This window comes from Strongylocentrotus purpuratus, unplaced genomic scaffold (assembly GCF_000002235.5).
Source record: "Strongylocentrotus purpuratus isolate Spur 01 unplaced genomic scaffold, Spur_5.0 spur5_contig_864, whole genome shotgun sequence".
Taxonomy (NCBI): domain Eukaryota; kingdom Metazoa; phylum Echinodermata; class Echinoidea; order Camarodonta; family Strongylocentrotidae; genus Strongylocentrotus; species Strongylocentrotus purpuratus.
Genome location: NW_022145573.1, coordinates 2,655 through 20,361, shown reverse-complemented (window position 1 = coordinate 20,361; position 17,707 = coordinate 2,655). Strand labels below are relative to the sequence as shown.

Sequence of the window (17,707 nt, the reverse complement as noted above, 5' to 3'; positions counted from 1 at the left end):
CCTTGCTGTTGTTGATGTGAGATATAATTAAAATTGTATGACGTGCACCTAAATATAAAGAGAATCCTTTGTGATGGTTATGCATTATGATTTGAAACCAACTAATGCTATGCGGTTGGAAGAAGGTTAGCAAAGAGAAACGGTTTCCAAACAGTAGTTTGTTTTATATGTTTATGGCTTCATGGCTGTATAATATAATCGATGAAGTGTTAATGTCTTTTAGTAAAGAAATGGAAATTCAAATACCTAATTTTAAATACCGAACATACACACTAAATAAAGGCGTATCGAAGAGAGAGAGAGAGAGAGAGAGAGAGAGAGAGAGAGTTGTACGCTTGTACTAGGTAGGGAATAGGGTGGAGACGATGCGCTAGAAGAGCTTGTTAAAATAATTGTTTGAATTGCCATGGTAACCATGGTTACAGAAACGGCCCAATGAAGAACATTCAGTACGGTTTTTTTCTATTTGCGTTTCTTTTTTCTCCAACAGTGACACATACACATTAAAGATAATATATCAGGTATGGTAATAACACACATGTTTATTCTTTAATACAAGCATCGCTAGCACATATTAAACATATTTTATTTACGGGCTAGGAATAATTCCCTTGATTGAAAACGAAAAGAAAAATTAACATCGGACATTATTGTAACTGGCTAGGAACACTTTTAAAATCACAAATACTTTGATTTTTGTTTTCTGAGTTTAAAAAGCATTGTAAGAACTTATGTAAAATAACGCACACGTTTAACAGTTCCTACAATGAGAAAGTGAACATTGAACTCTACGAAATACTGTCTGTTAAAAAAAAAGTAATAATAACTATTAAAAAAAGGTACATAATAAGGTACTTCAGAACAGAGACACTTGTATTTAACTTGGGACGTATTTTCATTATGTATCATATTATCTTGTGCATTTAACCAACGACCTTTGCACACATTGTGGCTTAGATGAAGTGGGGGAGTTAGACAATCGCAACTCCTATCTCATTACTAATGAGTTGCGATTGATGTCATTAATTTTTGCAAAATGCTTGCGATCAATCGCAACTATTTTACAAGACCGACGAAGGGTGGGCCCTGGCATATACATATACACATAGTATGCGCCCTCTCCCCCCCCCCCCCCCCCCCACCCCCACCCCCGCCCCCTCCCCCACAGAACAAATGTCTCGGGGGTGGTCGTCGGAGAATTATCCACGTGATATCCATATTTTGACTGACACTGTAAATTCGAAGGATTGGGATGGGAATGGTAAGAGAGACAAAACTAAAAACAAAAAAGTCGGAGCTGGATGGGTGGGGTCACAGCGTAATAATACAGTCAAAGTATAGTCAAAAGTAAACACTCTGTACGATTAAAACAAGTATTGCATCAAAATACAGTAAATCAGTATTTCTTATTTTAGAAAAGACGTATTGCCCGAGATCACGACAAAAACATGGTTATAGAGTGAGAGGATAACATCCATTTTTTTTTAAAAGTTTGCGACGAGGATTATTTTGGATTATTATTTGGATAATATGCCGATCCTCTCCTGGGTCTCTTAGTTGGGGAGTAGAGAATTTTGGGATAAGTTCCCCTCGATATTACGAAGGGGAGGAGGTATTGACTTTTTTCCCCTTGAATTTGAGTTGCCCCCTCCCCCTTCCCTCCCCCTCCCTCTCCCTCTCCCCTTCCTCCATCAATACATTAATTATGTTTTCCGTGTAATCATAACTTTACAGAAAGTATGAACATTTCATTGCCGGTGATGGCAGCAAACCGCAAAGTGTATGGACATGATTGAATAAACGCATAATGACGATTCATCCTGCTTCCATTAAAAACATAAGAAGAAAAAAGTAATTCATCTGACTACTGCCAGGATCAACATCGAATTTCCATCTTGTTTAATAAAAACTTTTAAAAAACTAGCGCTTTATCGCTATTGACTGCACACTGCCGATGGTGGGCACGTACTAACCACGTATCGTTACGTGTTTGTTGAAATGGGAAAGGTCCCTTTTGCAAAACATAGATTCTTTGTTGGCAATGTTATCACTAGATCATTCAAATCACTCTCACATTGCTAATTCATCTATTCATAAATATGACGATATTATATAGCCATATTATTCCCTCAAAGCCATAGTTCCTTAATATCGAGGGGTCAGTGACACAAAGACGTAACCCCACTTTGGCCATTTTGAGAAAAAGTGGTTTATGTATTACTGAACACTTGGTTAAGTCTAAGACTCACTAGCCATTGACTTCAATGTGGTATTTGGTGAATACTGGGAGAAGGCCCACGGATGAAATTCTTTTTGCAGAAATCCTTTACCTTTCATTGAAACTCATCAACGCATCTTAATGTACTGGCCACCAGGTTACAAAACAAATAAGAACACTGTTTAATTGTGTGAATTTACAAATATAGTTAAATCATTCAAAGCTATTCATTTTGATAGCTTTCCAGCTATTGAATATTAGGTTAGTCTCTTATTCACACATTTTAATTCTATTCTGATGGGACACGTAAGTCTACGGAGCCTTTGATCAGTATTCTACCAATTCAGTTAAACCCCAATCCGGGTCTCAGATCACGTTTAACAAAGGAAAAAACGAGACATCAGACAATCTTCGTTCGTTAAACCCGATTTGAAACAAAAGCGTAAACACAACACAGTTACAATCCATCAGTGTCTTCCTTGTTATTAACTGAAAAGTACGTTCATAATCCATCATTGTTTACACCTACAGTTTTCTCTCATATTTATTTATAACACCGATTGAATTCAAAAGTGATAAATGGGTGTCTTTTTCGACAAGATTGTTAATCGGCTATTACTTTACATTAGTGACACAATATGCACGCAAGTAGTATTCATATTCATTACAATAATGCATGCGACTAGCATACCTCAACGGCCACCCTAGCACCATTATGGAACAATTAAGTACATGTGTAGTATAAAAAAAGAGCAATATAAACTTGAACTATATATATATATATTTATATATATCTCAAATTTGGGGTGCATTTCGAAATGGTAATTCATTTGTGACGTCAGCAATACGTCACTTCGATCGAAGGTGAAGAGAGGACGAGTTGCACTCTGCTACTTTTGATGCTGTTGGTAGTCATGGAAACCTCCTCCATCTTGCTTCTGTGTCTAAAAAGACAGAATGATATCAGAATACAAATAAGGACTGATGATTTTTGTGAAACAAAGTCTAGAGACCATAAAATGTTGTACAGTTCAACAGCGAATATTTTAAGTAACGTTGAATCCATTGCATTCGGTCTGGCCGGTGTTGTAATGGGGATGATCATGATAGCAAGAATGAAGAGTTTAATTCCAAACGGAGCTAAATCCATTTTTGTAACTTGAGAGAAAAAAGAATTTGTTCACCAGGTTTTGTACACGCGTCTACGGAAAAGTGATATTAAAAGGTGCATTTTTCATAGTTATTCGCAAAATTTAGGTTAATAGTTTTGTTGAAAGACAGGCTCTGAAGTAAACAATGTTCTGATATCTATAACTCAATTTTTATCAAAAGTAGATTTTGCTCCTTTTCGAATAAAACTCTGCTAATAATGATTTCAAAATGTAGCATGAAGATGATTACATTAATGTGAATTTCTAAAAAGAGATCCTTTACGAAATCCAGCTTTGTCGTAAAGAAGTGACATCAGAATACGAATAATCATTGTAAGACGTCGCCAAAAACACTTAAAATGAATGTCTTGATTGTAATGTTGAACATCTTTTGATCAATTACGAGTGGGCTGATTCCATTATGGAAAAATATATAGTGAACAGTTTACTCCATGACCACTGATTTGTTGAGGGTGAAGTCACTCTTTATTTGTCTGTCTCCATTATTTCGTTATTTAGTTCATGACCCTGTGATGTTGCACCTAATGTTACTTCATTCTTAAAGTTTAGTGTTGGTTTTTAACTTATTGTTCATCTGTACAACAACTGCATTGCTAAACGACGAAGCCTACTATTTATTTATTTTTATTTTTGTTGTGAGTGGGGGGGGGGGGGGGTAATATATTGAGAACAAAAATTAAAATGAAATATAAATACAATTTAATTACTTCCAAACAATTTGTATTGTATAAGATGTGATGGACTTGGAATATTACAGCGTCTTGTTATGCTCACCTTAATTTCATGTCGTCTATTCGGTCGGTGCAAATGCCGTACATACGTATAGCCTGCGCCGTCTCGTCACGTATTGCTGCTAAAGCTTTTCTGTAGTTATTAAGTATTGCACTACGTGCAGCGTGGCTCTGAAAAAGAAAAAATGGAAAAAGAGTTGGATAGATTGACCAAAGAACTGTTAAAATTTCTTGCATTAAACATTAAACACAACTCGTTACGCAAGAGCTCCCAAAACAATAACAGTTTCTCTAAAAACCCTTTTTTCACAAAGCAACTTTAAAGTGTTACGCCTGGTTTCTACATCCCTTTGACAAAAGTCTTAAAATATTTGATACGTGTCATAACATCATGATCGATATTATTTGGTATTAAAACCAAGACTATATTACCATATGTTAAATTTTCCTTAGCACATAGAAACCAAAATGTGTTTCAGAATTATTATTATTATTATTATTTTTTAAATTGTTTCTTCTATTTTATGAATAAAATCATTCTGAAGAAAATAAATTACCCGTACTGATTCACCAAATCTCGCCTCTGCTGAAACTTCCTCCTCGCCATCTCTCCTCTTGAATTTCCACTGCCAAAGTTTGTCTCTATATCTCTTCTTGATCGGCGGATTGATGTCAGGTTTGCATTTTACAACATACAGTTTTGGCACAAAAAGACACCCTAGATTGGCAACACTCGAGAACATAAGGCCGAAAGAGAGGACAAAAGTCCGGTAATGACGACCTTTGGGTAGAACGAGATAGATGACCAGTATGGTCACCCAACCCATGACTTGGATGATAAAGGAAAAGAAGATGAACTTTCCTTCCTGGAAGTTCTTGTCTCGGTTGCGGATGTTGAAGGAGACAAATATCCCGACGACGTCAAGAGTGATGCAGAAGGCAATGATGACGATGATGCCATCGTAGCTCCCCGAGCTGACGCAGTCGACGTAGACGAGACGTTGGTCGCGATCGACTGTCTTCGTGACGACGGGGCGACTGGTCAACATCCAGATCAGGATGCATTGCCCGTGAACGAAGAGGACCGCGATCATGGAGAGCGCCCAGTTGTTAAGCTGGACGTGCTTGCGATTGTACGTGGAGTAGGCAGCAAGAATGAGGCTTCCTTCTGTGACAGATACAGGTAAGAGTTGAGTACCAGCTACGATAAGGCACGTAAGCTCCGAGGCAGGGATGATAGAGAGCGTTGCAGTGACGAACGTTATGGTGATCCCGAGAAGGACAAACTTCCAGGTGCGCGCGAAGGCATGGAAAATAATGGTTGTGTTTTCCTTGAGCATGAAGATTACGATGATGATGACGCATATTAACCAGCCGATGATAGCAGTTGCCAGGACGGCCAAACCGATCTCGGATGTTAGTTCTGTAAAGGTATATGGTAAGTCAAGGCATTCCGTTCGGTCCTCGCTGGATGCCTGTTCATCGCTACATGGAGAGCACGATAAGGCGTTGCTCTCGTTAGTGTAGTGGTTATTAGAGCAAGGCACACAAATCCAACAGCAACTACTGAAGTCAAGGGTAATACGTCTAGTACCAGGGTAACATGTTTCTCCACACACCGATGTCGGCGTTAAAGTTTTCAGAGTACAAGTGTCTGTCATTGGCCAGTAAATCGTTTCCAAGTTTGAGATCGAAACTTCAGCTTCCTTCCAATGGCCAACTATGTTTAGATGGAACTCATTCGAGCATGGATACTTTGGTTGCAAGTTGTAGAAGTCGTACCAGGCGACTTCCGCAAGATTTCCCCGTTCGTCCGGAGCCAACCTGTAGCCGGAGTGGCCCATGAAGTCCACATTCTTCATGTAGTCAATCAAAACTTCCCCTGGGATACCGCCTGAACGTGTGTCACACTGTACATCGTTGCAGGAAAGCGCTTTATGCATAGCACGGGCAACAACTTCCACAGAATCCACGACTGATGAGACCAAGGATGTATTGGAGAAGGCAAGGGAAGAGTTAAAGGACTCTTCTCCCGTGCACTTCCGATCGTAGTAGTAAACGCTCTTCTCAGAAACGCCTGGCAAGTGACACTGGAAGAAGTCTTGCCAGTACTCGTTCAAGAATGGATCCTGGTAGTCCAACGATTTCGGGGTCAGACTGAGAATGTAGTCTTCGAGCTTGGGGATCGTCTCAGTGTGCGGGAAGACGCCGATCATTCCGCTGGTAACCCGAGATATCTTTGGGTCCAGTACGGTTTTTGATGCTCCCCAACCATCGCTGCCTATCCACATATAGCCGGTGACGTTGTTCTCAGCGAAATAGGTAAGTAGCTGGTTCATGGGAGCTTCGTTGGCGAAGGCAACAATTACCCGTACATCTGGGATTTGTCTGCAATAGTGGAAGGAATTAGAAAAGGACAAAAATACTATCAGTTTCGATCGATGATGCACTGTAATTAGCTTCGGATGTAGGGTTCGGAGAGTATTGGAATGTAAATGGATAACTCTTATTCTTAGTCAAATAATTGCTTCATTTTTTTTTTCAGGGCTGTTGCCAGGTCAAATTTCCTTATGTTTGAGAAGTATTTAAGCTTCGAACTACATGCGTCTCAAGAATGTCATCTTTTTGTTTAAAAAAAAACTTTTTTTATATGCATGCAAATTCCAAGAGTCTGTAGTTTCTATTGTGAGACTGTTGATTGGGTGAAATACATCACTCCTTAATAAGAGAAGAAAAGATGTAGCTTCGGAGAGTATTGGAATGTAAATGGATAACTCTTATTCTTAGTCAAATAATTGCTTCATTTTTTTTTCAGGGCTGTTGCCAAGTCAAATTTCCTTATGTTTGAGAAGTATTTAAGCTTCGAACTACATGCGTCTCAAGAATGTCATCTTTTTGTTTAAATATTTTTTTTTTTATATGCATGCAAATTCCAAGGGTCTGTAGTTATTATTGTGAGACTGTTGGTGAAATGCATCACTCCTTAATAAGAGAAGATAAGATGTAGCTTCGGAGAGTATTGGTTGTTCCCAGGTGTACTTACCAGCTGCATGTTTTTCATGTTGGTATTTACTTGGTAGTTAAGCTATTATATGGGAAGATACTGGTTTACAACCCTGTGATTATTAAGGATGTTCCCTTTTTATATGTTGATTATTGAAATGTAATTTACTCCTGAATACTTAATCAATTTGTGATTAATAGATTCAAGAGCCTTCAAAGATTTTCGTACATGACATGTTTTTTTTTTTATAATTGCAAGGAAGCATTTATTTTGTGTATTCTGTAAGTCAGGCTATTATAGCACCTTCAATGTGGAGAGGGTACATAATCCTTTATAGCCTTATTTTCGGGAATGTTACCTTCAAATAGAAATTTTTAGAGTGGGAGGGGTGGGGCGGGGGAGCTGCAATATTGCATGCCTTACATGTATCAGTTTCTTTCCCAGATGACGGGGTTTCGTTCTTGCTTTTCGTGGGGTCCTTTAAGGTGGGGGATTGGCTCTGGGACTGGGTTAAATTTTCTTGTGTGTGATAGGTTATGGATGTTCTGATTAATTGTAAATTGTTCTCCCTCAACGTGAAAGGGATCAGGGACAGAGATAAAAGGGAACGCATATTTTTCTGGTGTAAAGATAAAGGGGCGGACATTGTTTTCCTACAAGAAACATTTAGTACTAGCGATTGTGAGGACAAGTGGGCTTCAATGTGGGAGGGTTCTACTTATTTTAGTCATGGTTCTAATCACAGTAAAGGAGTTCTCGTTTTGATTGCGCCGAGGATAGATATTGAGATATTGCAAGTCTTAAAAGACAGTGAGGGTAGATATATTTTTATAGACTGTAAGTTTCAAGGTGTAAGGTTGATTTTAGGCAATGTGTATTTTCCAACAAGAAATTTTGAGAGTGATCAATTGCAATTTCTTCGAAAATTACGCAATAATCTGGCTAAGTTAAATAAAGATAACTACCCGGTTATAATAGGTGGTGATTTTAACATGATTAGGGACATTGAATTTGATTATAACGGGAAATCTTTAAACAGGATTTCGAAAAGATTTAATCGAGAATTTGAAAAATTCATGGAAGATTTGCAGCTTTTGGATATTTGGAGATGTAGGCATTCTTTAAAAAGGCAATTCACTTATATGCAAAACAATCCCTTTATGCAAAGTAGACTAGATTACTGGATAATATCAGAATGTCTAGAGGAAATGGTTATGAAGTGCGATATAATTCCATCTGTTGCCCCTGATCATCATTCAATATTTTTACGTTTATTTGACAAAACAGTCAATAAAACGAATGGAAGAAAAGGGTCATATTGGAAATTCAATAATAGTTTATGTGAAAATGAAGATTATGTTAGAGAGTTAAAAAAGAAAATTTGTCAATTAAAAAACGAATTGCAAACTAAAATAAAAGACAAAAGGTTGTTATGGGATTTTTTTAAAATGAAAATTCGGAGCTTTACACAAAAATTTTCAAAAAAATTGGCTGATCAAAGAAGAACAATAAGAACAGATTTAGAAAAAGAAATACAATGTTTAGAACAACAATTGACGGAAAGCACTAATGCAGATACTTTAGAAAAATTGGAAAATACAAAAAAGAAATTAAAGGAAGTTTATAGCTATGTAAATGAAGGAATTAGGATTCGATCACGAGCCTCGTGGTACGAAAGCGGAGAAAGGGATTCGCGTTATTTCAATCAATTAATGCAAAATAACAAAAGAAAGAGTACTATTAAAAAAATTAAAACCTCAGATGGTGCTATTTGCTGCGATGAAAAAAGGATAACTGAAGAAATCCGGAAGTTTTACAGCATGTTGTACAGTAAAGTAGAGTACGAGTGCTCGGATAATTGTTATAATAGTTTCTTTCAAGGTTTACCGAAATTGACTGAAAAATCTCGAGAATACTGTGAAGGATCTATAAGTAATAAAGAATGCCTAGAAATCTTAAAAGAATTAAAACAGAACAAATCACCTGGAAATGACGGTTTTTCTTCAGAATTTTATCGTACCTTTTGGCCGAATATTGGAGATTTAGTTAAAGATGCCTTGAATGAAGCATATAGATTAGGAGAATTAGCATCGTCTCAAAAACAAGCTGTAATTACGTTAATCGCTAAAGATGGGAAAGATCCCTTTTCACTGAAAAATTATAGACCCATTTCCCTTCTTAATGTCGATTATAAAATCTTAACAAAAATTTTGGCTAAGCGAATCAAGAAAGTATTAAATGAGATCATTATGGGAGATCAGGTGGGCTACATGAAAGGGAGGAATATTGGCGAGGCCATTCGCATTATAGATGATATTATTTTTCATACATCCCGTTACAATTTATCTGGTTTTTTGTTAGCTGTAGACTTCGAAAAAGCTTTTGACTCAATTTCACATCAATTTCTTCAAAAAGTTCTGTCGTCATTTGGTTTCGGTCCGTCCTTTCAAAAGTGGGTTAAAGTTTTATACATGAACACTCTAAGTTGTGTATTAAATGAAGGAGGGTCCACTGGTTATTTCAAAGTAGAAAGGGGAGTAAGACAGGGAGACCCTCTTTCTCCGTACCTCTTTATCTTGTGTATTGAAGTAATGGCACACAAATTACGAATAGATAAATTGGTGGACGGAATTAATTTTGGAGATAAGGAAACTAAACTAGTACTTTATGCGGATGATATGACAATTTTTGTTCGCAATAAAAAATCAATTAATAGGTTAAAAGTATTATTTGCAGATTTCGAAAAAATTTCTGGACTGAAAATAAACAACGACAAGACTAAAATATTAAGGTTAGGTTCATGTCAACGTTTAGATTGTGATTTTGCTTTTGGCGAAATAGTTGACTTTCTTAAGGTTTTAGGGATTTTCTTTTCCCTCGATGAACACAAGAAAGAAGATCTAAATTATAAAGAAATCTTAAGTAAAATAAAAACACTTTTAAATTTTTGGAAGCAAAGGGATTTAACACTTATGGGTAAGATTCAACTATTGAAAGTGCACATTTATTCTAAAGTTCTTTATCGGGCGTCACTTACTCCTGTTCCAAAATGGGTTTATGATTCACTGGATGAATTAACTTTTGATTTCATATGGAAAGGAAAAACAGATAAAATCAATAGAAACACCATGTTCTTAGACTATAACCAAGGGGGGTTAAAGATGTTAAATTTTTCTGCACAAGTTAAATCGCAGCGAATTATGTGGATTCAAAAACTTCTAAACAAAGATGAAGACATGAAATGGAAACAATATTTTAACTTTGTCACTGAACACGTGGGTGGAGATTTGATATTTTCATGTGACTATATACCAAGTTTATTAAAAGTGACAGCTCCACAATTTTATAAGGATTTATTAGAAGATTGGGTGAATACGAGACATATAAGGAGTATAGACATTGGTGATGTGGTAATTTTTAATAATAAACTTATTCGATATAAAGGAAGTTGTATATACGATAAGAGGTTGTATGACAAAGGAATTTACAAATTAAAACATATTCTGGAAAACGATGGTAAACTAAAAAGTGACAGGCATTTTATCGATTTAGGTGTTGAAGTAAATGAAATTGAAAAGATCAAGCACTTTTATACCTGTTTACCAGTTTGTTGGAAAAATAATTTTAGAAAGGGAGAAGAAAAAAATAATTCTGGAACTGATTTCACTTTGGGGAAGAAAACAACTAATATAGCTGATTTAAAATCAAAACAAATTTATGTACAATTAATAAAGAAAGATGATTTTAAACCTTTGGTTTTTGAGAGAATTGGAAGGAACTATGGTTTTTCTTGTAAGGAAATAGAAAACATATTTTTAAGACTAAGACAGTGTACACTTAACAGTCGATTAAGAGAGTTTCAGTTCAAACTTATACATAATATATTATATACAAACCATCACCTCTTCCGTTTTGGTCTTGTCTCGACTAACTTATGCTCATTTTGCGAAAAAGATGAAGAAACATATAAACATTTATTCTATACTTGTGAATTTGCACAATCAGTGTGGGAAATGTGCACGAGATTTTTAGACTTTGAAATACATAACTGTAGTTTGGAGGAAATTCTGTATGGGAAAGAGGAGAGAAATAAAGGAAAATATCAATTAATGAATCATGTTTTAATTCTTGTTAAATATCTGATTTATAGAAATAGAGAACTTAAAAAACCACCCTCTTTTAATGAAATAAAGAATAGTATAATAGGGGATAAAGTAGAAGAAAGGAAATTGGCAGCAATGAGGGGAACTCTCACTATTCATTTTTCTAAATGGGAAAACCTGAGTATTAGACAAACAATTGGAACCCAGAGCCAGTCGTCCACCGGGGGGAATGGGGATAAGGGAGAGGTCGGGTAGGGTAGGGTTAACAAAAAGAGAAAACTTTTCTCTCAGGACAACAGTATAAAAAGAAGTATAAGTTGCTACATTGTTAAAACAAAACAAAAATTGGATTATACAACTGCATATGTTTTCTTTGAAAATATGAATTTTTGTTTCAAATATGATGTATAGGAACTAACTATGTAAGTTTCTTTTGAAGCCGTTTGTAAGACAAAAATTTATACTGATTTATAATGTCATCACATTTGCAGTGAGAGTTATGATGATTGTAATTTGTACTATGATTATAATTTGTTTCAAGAGAGAAAAGAATAAAAACTGACCATAAAAAAAAAAAATTAGGTAAGATGTATGGGGGCAGATCCATATTTTTAAACTGTACGAAAGATTTCTTGGGGGCAAATTCAAAACTTAAAAAAAAAAAAAAAAAAAAAAAAAAACGTTTAAAACCTTTCCCCTGAAATTGGATTGCCACTTTTCTGTGGACCTCCAAAGGGGCTTCAAAAACACGATTGTGGGGGGGGGGGAGGGAGGTTCGTGTGTTTTAGGTATGTCACATTGGTTGTAAGAGGGGATTTTGTATTCCCCCACCCCCCAATCGCCCTGGATCCGCCACTTTGCATGATAGGGAGTAAGATTAGATTAAGCTCCCCTTATATTTATCATCCACTGTTAATTATTTATGTATGTTTTTATATTTAAAAAAAATAATGGATAGGATATCTTGTGTGTTATTGTCCTATTTACTCTTGCCATTATTACGCTATTTCCAACCTCTACGGGATCCTGACCTTTTCTAATAATTAAAGTTGCTTAGACTAACTGCGATAGACGCAATTATGGCACCCAGATTATGGCGCCCAGATATCAACGAGTGGCGTTGGGTGGGTACAGACACTGAGGGGGTATCGACTTCATTGGGAGGGGGGGGGGGCATCGGTCTTATCAGGTGAATGAAATTCAGAGAGGGCTGAGAAGATGAAGGCGTGCGAAAGGTGTGGCTTTCTACGTTTTCTTTACTTCTGTCCCTTTACTCTCCTTTTCACCCTTTTCATTTTCTTAACGCCATTTGACCGGGGCACCTGCTTCTGTGCCCTTTGTAGCTGTCATCGAACACTAACCTGAGATCAGTGACGATTCTCTCGAAGTCAGACCGGTCATCGCTGACGCCGAAGATCTTCTTGTAGGCGATGCAGATGTTGTGTTTGGAAGCCTCGTCTTCGAAGACATAGACGCCGCTCACGCCGTACGCCCCCTCATCGTTACCGAGCAGGGCGACGGTATGGAAGCCGAAGTGGTTGGCGAGGTGGGCCATGGCTCGGGCTTGGAACGTGTCCGTCGGGATAGTCCGGGTAAAGTAACTAGAAGAAAGAATGAAGGGAAAAACTTAATTTCATAGATAACGAAAAATATATGTAGAAAATTAACTGTGTTGAGAAAACAGTGTAGCAAAGAGATGCTAAAATATGATATGTGTTTTGAATTCTTTGAAAAAAAAGAGCAATTTGGGTAAAGTTTGTAGGAAATCTCTGTTTTTTTTTGGTTTCGATGACATTGGTGCCATAATAAATACAAAATGGGCCGTAGAGAAATAGGATGGTCTTGGATGTTTATTTTTTTTAAATTAAAGTGACAGTTTTCAGCGGTTAGCTTGCATTCCAAATAGAAACTTCAAATCGTTTTGAAGTGACTTTGAAAGTCATTTACTGTTATTACCCACAACAATGGCGCATATACATTGCCCTTCATATCAAAGGATGAATGCTTCAGATTTTAATACTTTTTGATTATTTTGTTTGTAGCAGGTTCCCATTAGGGAGCTAGTTTTGCTTAGTTTTTAATAGGCTCTAAGCGGGGGGGGGGGGGATGGGGTAGGTGCTTACGCCGTCTTCATGTTAAAACTCCTTTGCATTTTGATAAATGGAAATTGTAATACAACTTAAAGTAAAGATTAGAAAGTAAATGCATGTTTTCTGAACTTCTATGATTGTTGTACTTACTTGAATCTTGATTCGCTGAGTATATCACTGGTAGCAGCATAGCTGACTTGAGGCAGAGTGAAGAGATTAAAAAGGCTTGCCACAGAGACGGCTGCACTGCTTGTGGACGGTCCTACTACGGCAGCTATAGACTGATGGCCTGAATCACTGCATGTCGAGTAAGAAACATGAATAGAAAGTTTTCACATTTAGGAGCAAACTCAGAAAAGATCACTGAGGGGAGATGCTTCTTCTCAATGTTCTTACTGCTACAGCAGCTAATGACTATTAACCAGATTCGCTGCGTGAAAAAAATCAACTAGATGGATATTACAAACAGATCTATCACAAAGATTATCTAAAACTCAACCATGGGCGATGCAATTGGCTTGTGCGTCATCTGTTGAATTGTGCGAACATGACAATGATGTATTACGTAATCCGATCATGATTTCTAATGAATGTAAAATAAGGTATTCGAATTGTTCTTGAGTCGATTTTTCAAAAATGGTTGCGATCGAGTAAAAAAAAAAATCATGAATATCATGCAGGGAAGATCCCCAGAGCAAAGGGGGGTACCCCATTCCTAGGGCCGCACTGGTGGTCGATGGTGCTACTGGAGGGAGCTATAGACTGCTTTACTAGAACATTGAATTCAAATGAAAGAAAGAAAAACAAAGAAATAATTTTTAGGTGCAAACTCAGAAAAGTTTCCCAATGGAGGGAGAGGCCCCCTCCTTCCTTTGGTCGCGTTGATGGTCCTACTACTAATGATGTTAATCTGTTTGATTAAGGAGCATTCTAATAATCCCTATCAACTAGAATGCAACATCCAGTTGCGTAGCTACGGGGAAGGGGAAGAGGGTAAGCACGTTCCCCGTAATTACTCATTATGATGACGAGAAGGATTTTTCCGATCGTGGACAGATCAAATTACTATCTTTATCGTCGGAATAGGGGAGGCCGGTGCAGCCAAGAGTGCTCATCTTTGAAGAAGAAGAAGAAGAAGAAGAAGAAGAAGAAGAAGAAGAAGAAGAAGAAGAAGAAGAAGAAGAAGAAGAAGAAAGAAGAAGAAGAAGAAGAAGAAGAAGAAGAAGAAGAAGAAAAGAAAAAAGAAGAAGATGAAGAAGAAGAAGAATAAAAAGGAGAAAAAGAAGAAGAAGAAGAAGAAGAAGAAGAAGAAGAAGAAGAAGAAGATGAAGAAGAAGAAGAAGAAAAAGAAGAAGAGAAGGAGAGAGAGGGGAGAGTGTGTATGTGTGAGAGAGAGAGAGAGAGAGAGAGAGAGAGAGAGAGAGAGAGAGAAATGGGGAAAGCAAGAAGAAGATGAAGTAGAAAGAGTTAGATGAAAGAGTAAGAAGAGGCAACCGATAAAGAAAAAAAGAAGAAAATGAAAACAATGAAGAGGCTGATGGAAGAGGAGGAAGGGGGTGGGGAACGGGTAATGTGAGAAAATAAAATTGAAGTAGTGATAATGGAAAAGAGGTAAGTAAACAAACAAAATCATCGCAAATAATCGCAAAGTAGCATCCATTATACGTTCCTTTCGTACAGTTTGCTAAAAATTCTCATTTTCTGCACTGCCAGTTTAGAGCTTGTTTTTCAACAAATGTAAAACATTGAAATCTGTTTGTATCCACCATTGTTTTTTATTTTATTAATAATCAAAGATTGCTGGGCTTTTTGTTTTGCTGATAATGCCGCTTCCCATATTTTCCAAGAAATGCACTCTATTGTATGAAAAGGTAAATCCTGGGGGCGGAGCGCTTGCTTGAGGGCAAAAAAACATATTAAAGGGGACGTGGGCCTCTGGCTTATTAATCTATTAATGTGCGTCGCAATGTTCTGATATAATGCACAATACGAATAACGTGTAAACTACATCGGGCTCGATGAAAGGGAAGGTTATTTCATCTTCGACCAGACATAGAATGAGGTTTGCCTTCGAGTGCAAAAAGGTAACAAAATTGTGTTATGAGAATATAGGATAGACATCATTATGCATAGTTAAAGAGCAATCGATCGATGAGTTTCTGATACGTGTAAGACTTAAATTATTCAAGCAACATCAATCATAACTATGAAGACTCGAGCTGTTGCTATTTTACAACCCCGTCACACCGACGAATCGATCAATAACAGACATGGACTAGGTCATTCGGGGGTAATATTTATGGTTGGTCTATTTCCGGTCTGGTGTTAGTCTAAGCGGTGTGAATGGGACGTTACCACCTAGTATGTAATTTTACTTTAATTTGCTTACGGCTACCAGACACCTTAAAGAAATTGGTTATTATCTTGGAAGAAGATGCAATTTTCGATGAAATTTTCCGATTCTAATTTCTTATACGTAATGATTGATCGCTGCAAGCAATATGGAGATTGAGGGGTATTTAAAGTTTTTTTTTTTTTTTTTTTTTGGGGGGGGGGGGGGGGGGGGTGTCGGTAGGCATTCGTGAAATGTTTGCATGTACCCTCATTGCAATTTTTTTCATTCGTTAATTTCTTTATCTCTCTCTCTCTCTCTCTCTCTCTCTTTCTCTCTCTCTCGTTTCTTTCATTATGTAGCTTTTTGATATCTGTGAAGCTCCGCTTCTTTCTCTCCCTACCTCTCTCTTGCCACTCTCTTATTCACCCTAAATTTCCCCCTTCTCCTCTCCCTCACTCCGCATCTCTTCCAGCCCACCCCATATCTCTGCTCTCCTCATCCCTCTTAAATCTTTCCCCCTCTCTCCTTCTTTCTCATTGTAAATTCTCATCGCGTATAAACCTACCTGTCGCAATTTGATGAATCCTGTGTAGCGATGAAGTAGACCGAGTTCCTCACGGCGATATTGGGATCAGTGCACGTGTCATATATGTCAAACCCTGAGGGATAACAAGCAAGAGAATGTGTTCAAAATCTTGATTTTACCTTGAAGAATAATTATATCAAACACACATATGGATCGAGGCCTATTGATTTGGGGGGGGGGGGGGGGCAAAGAAATATCGAAAATCAGAGGCGTATATATAGAGGATAACGTTATAAGCCGGAGTATTAAAGCACACACCCTTACACACTCATTACACATTTAAACCTCGCGAAAAATGAAACTCAATGTAACTTTAATACAATGGGTGTACATCACCCTGTACTTCTCATACACACTCTCTCTACGTATAATTCTAGCGAGGATGCCGCCCCTCCCGCGGTTTCTCACTTATGGATACGCCAGTGGAAGTTTAATTGAACGCTGCAACTTGAGACATCCTGACCGAGAGGGAAACTTGCAATCAGTGTATATACTGTACATCTTCCGGGGCTGCCGGGATACAACACACGCTCTTCTCATAATATACTCCGGGGTGGGGGAGGGGGGGGGGTTCCATTGCCCATGTACGGTTTCTCACTTATGGATACGCCAGTGGAAGTTTTATTGAACGCTGGAACTCGAGACATCCTGACCAAGAGAAGACTGATGGCCAAAGATATCAGTTTACCAATGTACCCAAATTGTTTGCATGTAAAGTTAATATCAAACAAATCGTTCATATATATGTAAATGCCAAACAAAAATCACTTCAAAGTATTCAAGATTATAATACAAATATTAGAAAGACAATTAAACTCAAATAAAAAAATCACGAAAGTTTGTTATTACTGATTGCATATGGTGCAAAAAGAGAATAAGCGACAGGGCCAACAAAAGAGAATAAACATTTGTTGAATAAGATCATTAACACAATAATACCTAGACAATATTATATTCATAATACCCAAACAAAGTACAACTTACAGTATTATAATATTAGTTTATAGGAGTCCCATTAGAAGAATTGGAAGAGAAAATGTTCAATTAGAAAAAACGCGTTGTATTAATTAGAATATCAGAACATATTTGAACATGAGAATGTGAACATATAAATAACATTTACCAGTGGGTAAGAAAAAGGCACACAGAGTGAGGTTACACCAGAAGATACATCGCTCAATAGCATAAGTACTGAAGCCCTACTGTACTACTTATAGCTTATTGCGCCCTTTATACAGCTCACAATGCCGAAAGCGATACCCGTTGATCCCCCATGATGCCCTTTTTCTTATGTTAATTGAGAGAGCTGATTTGATGAGATAACCACCTGATCTCGCAGGGAGGTCTAATTCCTCCATGCCAAACTAGTGTACAGGGGCTTTAAAGCCCCTTTAAAGTCTTGTGAGCCCCACAAATTTTACGACAAAATCAAAATCTACAATTTCTGTTATTTCAACTTCGCTCTCCC

General features: G+C 37.3%; 1 protein-coding gene across 1 annotated transcript; it reads right to left on the bottom strand.

Moving 5' to 3' along the window:
* Positions 1-1,284: 1,284 nt before the first annotated feature.
* Positions 1,285-16,334, bottom strand: LOC574680 (metabotropic glutamate receptor 3; the record flags this gene model as incomplete). The annotated part of the gene is made up of 6 exons (XM_030972883.1): positions 1,285-3,162; positions 4,165-4,292; positions 4,679-6,509; positions 12,590-12,829; positions 13,469-13,615; positions 16,219-16,334. Coding segments are annotated over 6 exons (2,568 nt in total), but the record flags the coding sequence as incomplete, so codon positions are not given.
* Positions 16,335-17,707: the final 1,373 nt, after the last annotated feature.